The sequence below is a fragment of the Peromyscus leucopus genome, chromosome 8a (assembly GCF_004664715.2).
Source record: "Peromyscus leucopus breed LL Stock chromosome 8a, UCI_PerLeu_2.1, whole genome shotgun sequence".
Classification (NCBI taxonomy): Eukaryota; Metazoa; Chordata; class Mammalia; order Rodentia; family Cricetidae; genus Peromyscus; species Peromyscus leucopus.
The window spans coordinates 56,019,268-56,030,654 of record NC_051085.1 but is presented as its reverse complement, the minus strand read 5'-3'; the positions used below and the strand labels follow the sequence as shown (position 1 = coordinate 56,030,654).

The following is an 11,387-nucleotide window of genomic DNA, read 5'->3' as shown; positions in this document are numbered from 1 at the left end:
GGTTTAGTACCTCTGTAAAACCTGAAGTGCTATACTTCATTTAGAATGTCTAGAATAAATTCTAAAGCCATCAGCCTTTTAATTTCATCTGCACTAGCACGAAGACAATCTGATTTATACAGCCTGTTACTGCAATAATCTTTTTACTCACCTGACTAACCAAAATGTATTTAAACATTTTATTGAGCAGACTCCTTTTTATAGGAATTTTAACCTCTAAAATATTGTGCTTGCTGCTTTTCTTGTTGGGGAGTAAATTGAGGTAACAAAACTGTATGGCTTTATTTTTCCATCCTAGTCTAGAAAAAGGAACCAGAATTTCACCAGGTCAAGTAGCAAGGTCCACAGCAAACTAATTGCTCCGTGCAGATAAGGGTTCAGAAGAGAATTTCGAGCACCAATTTCAAAATGCTAATCAATATCGTCCAGAGGACCGACTCCTCTTCTTGAGCTGACTCCTCTGGAGCATAAGCTTGGTTCTGACTGGCTCCTGTAGGGTCAGCAGAATAGGCAGCCTCTCCAAATGGGTACTGATCCACAGTTCTGTCAGAGTATACCCTCATCTCAAAGTCGCTTTCATGGTGTGATGGGTGTCCATAAATTCCTATCCCCACCGGGCGCTGGAAGTGCGCCGGTATAGAGACCACATCCTGGCCGCAAGTGACCGATTGCAGCTCATACTCGTCGAAGCTTGGGTGCAGAGTGCTGTCGGACACGTACAGGTCCGCATCCCCCCTGAGGCTCTGCATCCTGAGAATAATTTTACCCTCGTGGTTCAACCGCAAGTAGCTGTAATTCCCAGCTCCTATCTGGCCCTGGACCACGTGCAGAAGAAGCCACTCCTCCGGGACGTCGTCGTCTTCCATGCATTTTACCTGGGTCACCACCTGGGACAACAGGATCATCAACAGGGCGCACCTCCAGGGAGTAGCCATCGCTGGGACACTCAACTCGGGAACTCCCTCATCGGCAGTCGCTGTGTCGGGAAGACAGGCTTGACCGAAGGTGCTCGTCCAGGCAGACCAAGATGTGTGCAACTGGTCCCGGGAACCCAGTGGGGAAGGGGATGGAGAGAAGGGGTAAAGAGTAGGGAACAGCAGAAAGGGGAGGAGGAGGCGGGGTGGGGAGAGGGAAGCGGTAAGGGGACGGTAGGACGGGCCCCTGGGGACCCAGGTGTCTGGGGAATAACGAGGTTGCTGACCCCGGACTCACCGCCACGCCCCGCAAGCCACGCAGCACCCGCAGCATCCGGGCTCAACATGGAACTCGGCCCGGCAGGCGGAAGAGAAGCAGTGCCCGGAAGTGTGGTAGTCCAGAAGCGAGGGCTTTCGGGAACGGACTCCCGCCTCCGGGCCGGAAGTGAAGCAACGCCCGAGTCTCGCGAGAATAGAGCAGGGGCGCGTAGCGTTAAGGGTTCGCTTTCTCGTAACCATAGTGACGCGAAGGCGCCCGCCGCCAGTTCCGGAGAGAAGGCGGGCTAGACCGCAGGTGAGGGCGCCAGGGGCCGCGGCTTGGCGTGAGCGCCCGCGTCCGGGACGTCTTCGGGCGACAAGCTCCTGGGAGGAGACGGCCAGGGAGCCTCCTCCGGTACGACGGAGGACGCAACGCGCCCGCGGGCGGCGGTCCCCGGTGGTGCCCCCAACCTTCTCTCCCTCCGGGCCGCGTCGGGGTCTGCGCACGCGCCAAGCCGTCGGCCGGGCTGCGTGGCCGCCAGAGGGCGCTCGCCGAGCCCAGGCCCCCAGGCCCTGCAGCCTGAGTCCCTTCCGGAGGCGTTGGGCTGGGGGTCCTGAGTGCAGGCTGTATCGGGAGAGAATGCTTTTGGATTTATCCTAAACCATGACAGAAGGAAAGGTTTAAACTTCCGCATGAGAACTGTTAGTAAGAAATAATTTTTTCTGAGTACGTTCCAGTTTATATAACACACCATAGACTTAATAGAGTGTCAACAACAATCGCTTGTCTCCCCTCCCCCACTACTTAAGGCCATATTGGATGTTTGGAAATTCTTCCTAGTTTATAAATGGATGGCCTCAGTGCTGGAAAAGCTCTTGGGACGATTTTACAAGGGCACCAAATCTTATCTAGGAGGCTCCACCCTCACTACCGGATCACCTCCTATCTTGTCCCTCTGAACCTTGAGACCATCACCTTGGAGGAGAGGGTTCAACATAGAAATTTTGTGGGGGACACATTCAAACAAGAGCATTATGCAATATTCTACGGTGGCACAAAAGTGGCTTGAAAATGGTAGTCTGTAAAGTAGGCCAACAAAAGCAGGGTACTAGGTATTTTTTAGATTTAAAAAACAAAACACCTGCTGGGCGGTGGTGGTGCACGCCTTTAATCCCAGCACTTGGGAGGCAGAGCCAGGCGGATCTCTGTGAGTTCAAGGCCAGCCTGGACTACCAAGTGAGTCCCAGGAAAGGCGCAAAGCTACACAGAGAAACCCTGTCTCGGAAAAACCAAAACAAAACATAACACCTTAAGATAGGACCTTTGGGTACATTTAATAATTCAGGAAAGAACTGAAGCCTTAGTAATATCCGGGTGTCGTTTTGCTGCGTTCTTGTACCCCTGTTAACTATAGCTAATGGTGTTATTCTCAAGATTTACGTCTGCAGAGTATCTGAGTTGGAAACCAACTCTTCTTCTAGCTAATGTGGGGAATTAATCTTTTGCTGTACGTAAAGCTTCGGGTGTATTTTATGATGCTGCCATGTTCTGTGGGAGCCCATCTGCTATTGAATTGCTTGATTATATTTTCCAAACTCAAGGATGAAGTGGCATGATTCTACCTCTGTAGCTACTGAGAAACATTTTTAATATTGTATAATCAAGAGGAAACAGGTTTTGTGGGTTTTTTTTCCCTTAAGAATACACACATAGAATGAACTAGTTTTAACAGTGATGCTCCTTGGGTAATAGAGGACAGTCACATGTTTTTATTTCTGTATTATGTGCAGCTCCTAGTATATCTGAGATCACTGCTTTTGTTTAGTGACTTAGCTTTAAAACCAAATTGTTTCTATCTGTCACATGTCACTGCGTCTCTTGAATTGCTCCTCTAGTCTTACATACACTGTAATCTCGCTAGAAAAATAAAGGTAGTCTTTCTTAGCCTTGTTTGTCTGATATGCGTGTGTGTAGGGTGTCTGTGGGATGTGCCTGTGTGCAGGGTGTCTGTGGGATGTGCATGCGTGCAGGGTGTCTGTGGGATGTGCATGTGTGCAGGGTGTCTGTGGGATGTGCCTGTGTGCAGGGTGTTTGTGGGATGTGCCTGTGTGCAGGGTGTCTGTGGGATGTGCATGAGTGCAGGGTATTTGTGGGATGTGCATGTGTGCAGGGTGTCTGTGGGATGTGCATGTGTGCAGGGTGTCTGTGGGATGTGCTTTTCCCTCCTGTACACACTTTCCATTTGACCACCGTTGGAGAATCATATAGATGAGGCTTTCAAGTGTCAAGCTTATAAAGTGAAATATGTTACTCATGCCTGCATACTTGTCCCTGCTGCCCTGGCTAGAACCCAGCCATGTGGTTGAACCTGACTACAGGGGAGCTGAGTAATGATGGTTAGTTTTGTGTCTAGAGCAGTGGTTCTCAAACTTCCTAATGCTGTGACCCTTTAATACAGTCCCTCGTGTTGTGGTGACCCCAACCATACATTGCTACTTCATAGCTACTGTTATGAACCATAATGTAAATATCTGCTATGCAGGGTATCTGATATGCCACCCCCAAAGGGGTTGAGACCCACAGGTTGAGAACCACGGGTCTAGGACAGAGCAATAGTTTGGTAAAAAATAAGCAGTTTCTCCTTTGGTAACGAACATCTGTTTCTCTGTAGATTCCACAGTCGCTCCATCTCAGAGGGACTTGTTTGGTCAAGGCACCTAGCATGGTGGGACATATCTACCCTCCTCACAGGGTTCTCTTTATGGGGCCTGAGTGAGGCTTCTCAGGTCCAGAGACCTCTGAGCTAAGAAGATGCACTGTTGGCTCCCCACTGGAGTACGGTGCTTGAGTGTGCTCAGGATACTGTGATGGCGACTGCAGAAACTGCTCATGCCAGTTCTCAGGTCCTGCTGGTTGGAGTTGGGAATGTTTCTCTGATTTCACCCTGATTCTGCTCTTTGTATTTTAAGGCCCTACATTCTACCCTGCTTTTCCACTTTGGCCACATGTGACATGGCTACTGAGGATATGCCCCCCTAGAGTGCATGGCCCATCCCTTGTGGGAGGTGCACTGCGTGAAGCAATTGTGATTGTGTGTGTGTGTGTGTGTGTGTGTGTGTGTGTGTGTTTCAAGACAGGGTTAAGCTGGGCGGTGGTGGTGCACACCTTTAATCCCAGCACTCAGGAGGCAAAGCCAGGTGGATCTTTGTGAGTTCCACAGAGTGAGTTCCAGGAAAGGCGCAAAGCTACACAGAGAAACCCTGTCTCGAAAAACAAAACAAAACAAAACAAAGACATGTAGCCCTGGCTGTCCCGGAACTCACTCTGTAGACCAGGCTTGCCTCCAACTCAGAGATCCTCCCAAGTGTTGGGATTAAAGGTGTGTACCACCACTGCCCAGCCAGCTATTGATTTTTTTTTTCTATTCTTGTTTGGATACTCTTCTCTGACCTCATGGTTCCCTGGAAAACAATGGGCTCTGGCCAGTGTGAGCCCCCTTTGCTCCAGGTGAAGCCACCTCTCCATCCTTCTCGGTCTTCTCACTAAGTCTGCTTTCTTTTTATGTAGTTGCTCTCCTTAGGTTACATGGACTAAAAGTAACCACCCTTGCATAGCTTTTGGCTAAAAGGTCAAGTCTTGGCCACTCTTTGTGCCTGGTTTTGGCACCTTGAGGTGCTTGAGCCCAGCCTGGCAGCTTCCATGTTTCTGCACGTTTTCTGCTTCTGCTTGTTCTCACGTTGCCTCATCAAGTTTATGTGTGGGCTGCCAACTCTGTGATAATTTCCTGTAGGGCCGGATGATCAGTACATGTGTGTTTATGCTTCAAGGCTATTAGAAAGTCTTGGCATGCGTTTTGTTAGTATGGCATGAACGTTGGGCTTCTCTGGGTCTTGACGGGCTTTCTTTGCCTTCCACTTGGGTAGGTCACTGAGCAGTGTCCCACAGTGTCCCTGGTTATGTGTTAGTATGGAAAGGTGTGGGAAGTAATCTCAGAATGTCAGTAGCTTAACACAACCAAGCCTGCTTTTCACACACAGACCAGGCCATGTTGCCTTCCTTATGAGGGCAGGCACCTGCTCTGGGTCCTCAGCCTTCTTCTTCCATTAGGGAGAAAGTAGAGGGCCATCGTAGACCATGCCTGTGCACCAGTGGGATAATTGTTCGGAGTCGTGCTTGATAGAGCTCTGTGGCACAGCCACTCCTGACTTCTAGAGAGCTGGAAATGTGGGTCTTGCTACATTCCCGTGGCTCCAGGGAGAAAGCTGAAAGTATTGGATGAACAACGGCTAGGTGACTGCTGTGTCAGCTGCCAGGCTGTCAATTAGAAAAACCAACGTGTTCACAGATAAAACTAACTTTATGATGACAATCAGTTTTAGGGGCCGTCTGACCTCTGGTCACAGAGGACAGACTGTCAGTCAGCTAATCCAGGGTGCTGAAACTGGAAATGTGTGCCTCAGTCTTCCTGTGGAATGGCTTAGTTTTCCAGGTTCCCCCCACCTCTGACTGCTGCACAGTGCTGCCCCAAGGAGGGGCAGGCGCTACAGTGCGAATGCCAGGCGCCAGCGGCGAAGAGAGGCTGCAGCAGCAGTCTGAGGGCTCAGAGCTCCGGAAGATGGCCATGTCTCTGCACGGTCAGGCTTTCCTCCCCTTGGTGTTCAAGGCAGTCTCCTGTGACTGTTTCTTACCAGAGAGCCTCTTCGAGTCCGTTTCTTGTGAACATCTCAGCGAACTAAGACTTGTTCATGCTTTCTCCATTTGGAAACAGGTCCAGGAATGTTAAGTGCTGAGTGCCAGGAGCGTTTTGCTTTCTGTTTTTACTTTTAAGATTTGTGTCAGTACAAGACTTCTACAAGACCAAGCCAGTCAGAATTCCACATGAGACCCCACCCCTACTTGAAGAACTAATGACAGCTGATAGCTTCTTGGGGAGAGAGAGTCAATTTTCTTTGGTGGTGTGGCCACTGCTGGTTGATCATGCTCTGCTGAATAGGACCAGATCCATGCATGTGGGTTATTTTAAAAAACAAAAAGGAGAGGACAGGAAGATGGGAGGGGGATGTACTGGTGGAAAACTCCAGGAGATGTTGAAGGAGGGGGAGAAAGGAATGGGTTTGATCAAAATACATTATATAACTATGTAATTCTCAAGGAATAAATTAAAAAATACTATATTAAAAAAGATGTGGCATTGTCTGTGACATTTATTCTTGCTTGTCAACTTGACCACATATGGACTTTACTAAAACCCAAGTGGCTGGGCATACCTGTGAGAATTTTTTTTTTTTTTTAAATCATCTGAAGTGGGAAGACGCACTTATAACCTGGCCCACACCTTCTCATGGCAGCCTATATAAAGGACATGGAAGGAAGAAGTTCTTTGCTCTTCTGCAGGCCCTCACTCTGATTGCGACTTCATTCCATCACGGGCATAGAGTGCCTACTTCTTTGGGATTCCGGCATATAATGAAGACCATCTGAACACTACTGGATTTTTGGACTTCCAGTGTTGGATTAGTTAGACTACAGCCTGTAAGCCACTTTAATAAATCCTCTTTCTATATAAATTTGTTCTCTGAGTTCTGTTCCCATAGAGAATCCTACTCACACAGTGTCTTTGAATTGTCACCATATTCCTTCTCTACCAGTCCTATTTGCATCAAATTATATGTATATGGGTATGTGCTCAAGCATCGTTGAATATGAATTGGTATGTATGTGTGTGCCCATGATCATATGTGAAAGTTCGTGCATATGTGTGCATATTTGTTTGGTCTCTTACTGTAGAATTACCTAAGCTTAACATTTTTCTCAGATACTTGCCTGTGGTTGATATATTGTGTACCCCAATAAACTTATCTGGGGGTCAGAGAACAGAACAGCCACTATATTAAACATAAGAGGTTAGGCAGTGGTAGCACACAGCCTTAATCCTAGCATTCTGGAAGAAGAGATCCATCTGGATCTCTGTGAGTTCAAGGCCACACTAGAAACAGCCAGGCATGGTGACACACGCCTTTAATCCCAGCACTTGAGATCTCATGTCTTGCTTGGGAAAGACACAGGCCTTTAATTCCAGGAAATGATGGCAGGAAGCAGAAAGATATATGAGGTGTGAGGACCTGGAACTAGAAGCTTTTAAACTTTTAGGCCTTTTAGCAGCGGTTCAGCTGAGATCCATTAGGGTGAGGACTCAGAAACTTTCAGTCTGAGGATTCGTGGAAACAGGATTCGATGGGGAGTTGTCGAGGTGAGGTTAACTGTGGCTTGTTCTGTTTCTCTGATCTTTCAGAATTCACCCCTATACTTGGCTCTGAGTTTTTCTTTATTAATAAGACCATTTAAGATTCATGCTACACTTGCCTTTACTGCTCCACCTGAGATGTGTCTTGTCAAGTGTTATTGTCATGCCTTCTTTCATACTCCTGTGTCCTGTTAGCCCCTGGATGAACAACATGAGGCACTCAGATTGCCACCCTCCAAATTTACACACGATGGGTTAGGAAAGTGGGTCCTATTTCTTCCCATGTAATTGCTAGAAAGTTGGATTCAGAGCCTAGAGAACATCAGAATGGAAGCTTTTCATCTAATCATCACATTCCCAGGCTAATTTATGATACTCCCTACTGTTCTGTCTCAGAAATAGCAGCCCTAGTTGCTTAGGCCAACGACCTAGGAAGCATGTTTGACTCCTCCAGTTAGCCCCTAGCACCTACAGGTTTATCAGTGTTGCAGGGGATTGTTGCCACCTCACCTGCTGTGGTCCTAAGCTGGAACATGCCAGGAGCTGTCTACCAGAGCCACAGCAGGACCCCATAGTGTTGCTGAGATAAATCCCTAGGAGTCCATTTACTGTTAGAAACTCTAGGATCTGTGGATCCATCTTTCAATGTCTCTAAGCAAATATCTGTTTCCATAGCCAGTGAGGCCTTGCTGATTCCTGCCCTCACTGCTACTGATCTACCCCTCCACTCAGACAAGTTGTCTTTTAGAAGCAAATATTTGCCCATGGAAGACACCAGCACCAGAGCAAGAAACAAAAGCACCAGCTATGTAGAACATTCCAAGCCATAGTGTCCGGGGTGTGAGGAGATTGGAGAATTTATATTCTAATTTAGTTCACACTAGTAATTCATAAAGCAACAGTTTGAGCTGGAGAAAGAGGCAGGTGACCTGAAGATGAGGGATAGTACGGGGCCTTTGGTGCGTGATGGCCATGCAGGTCCCTCACAGACATGGACAAGTGCCTGCCGTGTATTGTCTGTCTTGTGTTGGTCCCTCATGCATGTGCATGGGTGCCTGCTGTATGCCAGGTCTGGTCTGTGCAGTTTCATAGGCCTGTGTTCTTCAGTAGACCAGTGGTGGTTAGAGCTGTAAGACTGAGGTCTTTGAAACTCTGAAACTGTGAAAGGAAATACTATAGCATAAACTTCACTTAGGGGCATAGGAGAGACTCTGACGGTGCAATGGGTGGAAATCTTTGCCATCTATATATTTGACAGGATTATTGTGTGGAATATACAAAGAACCCCTCCCCCCAAAACTAAACAAACTACCCAATTAAAAATGGCCGACATAGTTGAACAGAGTTCACAGAAGAAGCTCACCTGTTTACACATGTCTAGTAAACATTAAAAAAGTGTTAACCTCCTAGCTACCCAGGAAGTACAGATGGAAACTACTTTGAGATTCTACCTCATCCCAGTCATAGTGGCCACCATCAAGAGTATAAATGACAACCCATGCTGCTGTGGATGGGGAAATGGAGAATGCTTAATCACTGATGGTGGGCGTGCAAGCTTATGCAGCTGTTACGGAAATCTGCCTGGCAGTTTCTCTAACAGTTAAAAATGAGACTGCATATGACCTAACTATACCGTACCTGGATATCACCTAAAGGACTCTACATCCTACTGCAGAGATACTGGCACATCTATGTTCATTGCTGTTCTATTCACAATAGCTAGTAAATGGAATCCCCCTAGATGTTCATTTACCAATGAATGGATAATAAAAATGTGGTGCATATGCACAACAGAATTTTATTCAGCTGTAAAGAAAAATGAAATCATGAATTGTGCAGAGTAGTGGATGGAACTGCATGGAAATACATGAAGATAACTGAGGCCCTGAAGGTCAAACACTGCATGTCCTCTGATATGGATTACAGCTTTGATTTTTTAGATTTGTTTGTTTAATCTGGAATGTCTGTAAAGACCTGGAAACTAGAAATGAGTCATGAGGATGGGAGAAGAGGCACCAAGGGAGGTGGGGATGGTAGAACATGTGTGGTATGAAAATGGAGGGAATACTGGGGATGGCAGGAATGTGAGGTGGCTGGTCACATTACATTCATAGGAAGCTAATAGATTACTGATGCTCAGCCCCCCCCCCCATTTAAAATGTTTTTATTTGCATGTCTCAATTAGTGATGATTTTTGTTATGACATTTTACACATGTATATAATACATTTTGATCATATTTATGTCTCCCACCCTGACTAATCCCAATCCTCTTCCCAATTAGTTCTCCTATTTTTATTTTTTTTTCCTTTTTTTTTGTGACCCAATGAATGTTTACAGGAGCATGGGTGAAGGGCTATTTGTGGTAACATGAGCACCTTACCAGTGATGAAAATGAATTGAAGAAAATGTCTCTCTTTTCCCCAGCAACCATTAGCTATAAATTACCTATAAATTCCGAGGGAGAAGTGGGGACTCATGGCCACCCCCACCATGACAGAATCTTGACAGGCTCAGTTGTATGTAGGTAATCACAGATGCTGTGGATTCAAGAGGGCATTGGCCATGTCCTGCACAGCAGACTGTTCCGTAACATTCTACCCCTTCCTCTGGCTCTTACCTTCCTTCCTCTCCTTCAGTGATGTTCTCCGAGCCCTGGAGGGAGTAATACAGATGTCTCATTAATGACTGGTCGTTCAACAGTCACTTGTATTTAGTCTCTGCAGTCACTGCTGCCCACTGCAAAAGGAACCTTCTCTGACCAAAACTGAGAGCAGCACTTATCTATGAGTGTAAACAAATACTTAAAAGGCAGTTTGACAGGCATAACATGTCTATAAAAGAAAACAGCAACATTAGTTTCTGTAGTCTTGGGCTGCAATACGTTAGTTACATTTTACAATACATGAGAGTATAAACAAGAATCACCTGTAACGGACACTGCAGGACTAGGAGGCTGCTTTTGTCAAACATGGCCACTCGGCCAGCACACTTGACAGAGCCTCTAGGGCCCATTTTTATAAGTTTCACTGGCTCAGAAATCAGTTAAGCTGTATTTTATTTAAATCTCACTGTTTGTATTTCTCAGTAAGAAGGTTTGTGCTTGGAGACAATTTTCCTTCTGATGACAAAGTTTTAAAGGATGGACTAGGACATGATTAGCTCTGTGTATAGAGAGGTGTGGGCATCGTGATGATCAGAGATCACCTGCCTAAAAATCTGTTGGTTGTGCCTTCAAGTATGTCTGTGCTCACAGTGGGATGTGGGGATGAGTGGCATCAGGGATTCCTCTAGCCTACTGCTACATGGGTTTAAGGTGGTCATGCTCACTAAATGATTCAGCAAAGTAAATAAAATATCTGAAATGTTGTTTAAGATGTTTGGTGAGACTTAGCCACGAATCACAGATGATGTAATCTGTAATAACCTGACTTCTATCACAGACACTGAGATATTTTAATGCATCCCAGGGCTGCTCTAGGGGGTTCCTGGTTCTTATTGTAATTTATTACCAACTCTATTCATCTTAGTTAGGGTTTCTATTGCTGTGGAGAAACACTATGACCATGGCAATTCTTATATAAAGGAAAAATATTTAATTGGGGTGGCTTATGTTTTCAGAGGTTTAGTCCATTATCATCATGGTTCGGCATGGTGGCATGCAGGCAGTGATGTGCAGGAGGACACGGTGCTGGAGAAGGAGCTTGAGAGTTTCTGCATCTTGACTGGCAGGCATCAGGAAGTGGTCTAAGACACTGCGCATGGCTTGAGAATATATGTATGGGACCTCAAAGCCTGCCTTCGCAGTGACACACTTCCTCCAGCAAGGCCACACCTACTCCAACAGAGCCACACTCAATAGTGCCACTCCCTATGAGCTTATGGGGGCCAATTTGAACTACCACACCACTTATGCAGGGGTCCTCCCTTCAGGCCAGGTCACTGGGAGGTGGCTGTTCACCTTCACAGTC

At 46.6% G+C, this 11,387-nt stretch overlaps 2 protein-coding genes across 7 annotated transcripts in view; one reads left to right on the top strand and one right to left on the bottom strand.

Annotated features, from left to right (window-relative positions):
- Nucleotides 1–169: 169 nt before the first annotated feature.
- C8AH6orf120 (chromosome 8a C6orf120 homolog) lies at nucleotides 170–1,346 on the bottom strand. Of its 3 annotated transcripts, none has more exons than XM_028866601.2 (2): nucleotides 1,213–1,346; nucleotides 170–1,037 (listed from the first exon to the last, which is right to left on the bottom strand). In XM_028866601.2, the coding sequence occupies exons 1-2, from the start codon at nucleotides 1,246–1,248 to the stop codon at nucleotides 378–380; spliced, it is 696 nt and encodes a 231-aa protein (XP_028722434.1). In that variant the 5' UTR covers nucleotides 1,249–1,346; the 3' UTR covers nucleotides 170–377. The 3 variants fall into 3 exon arrangements, with proteins under 3 accessions (XP_028722434.1, XP_028722435.1, XP_037056302.1); XM_028866602.2 differs by having other exon boundaries at nucleotides 170–976; XM_037200407.1 differs by having other exon boundaries at nucleotides 170–887.
- Nucleotides 1,347–1,418: 72 nt separating this feature from the next.
- The window catches only part of Wdr27 (WD repeat domain 27), a 97,012-nt gene continuing 87,043 nt past the window's right edge, over nucleotides 1,419–11,387 (top strand). For 2 of the 4 annotated variants that reach the window (XM_037200405.1, XM_028866600.2), the window contains exon 1: nucleotides 1,477–1,874. The gene's annotated coding sequence lies outside the window, so the exon portion shown is untranslated. Of the gene's footprint in view, nucleotides 1,875–11,387 lie in introns of all 4 variants that reach the window. The other 2 variants (XM_037200403.1, XM_037200402.1) reach the window with 2 other exon arrangements.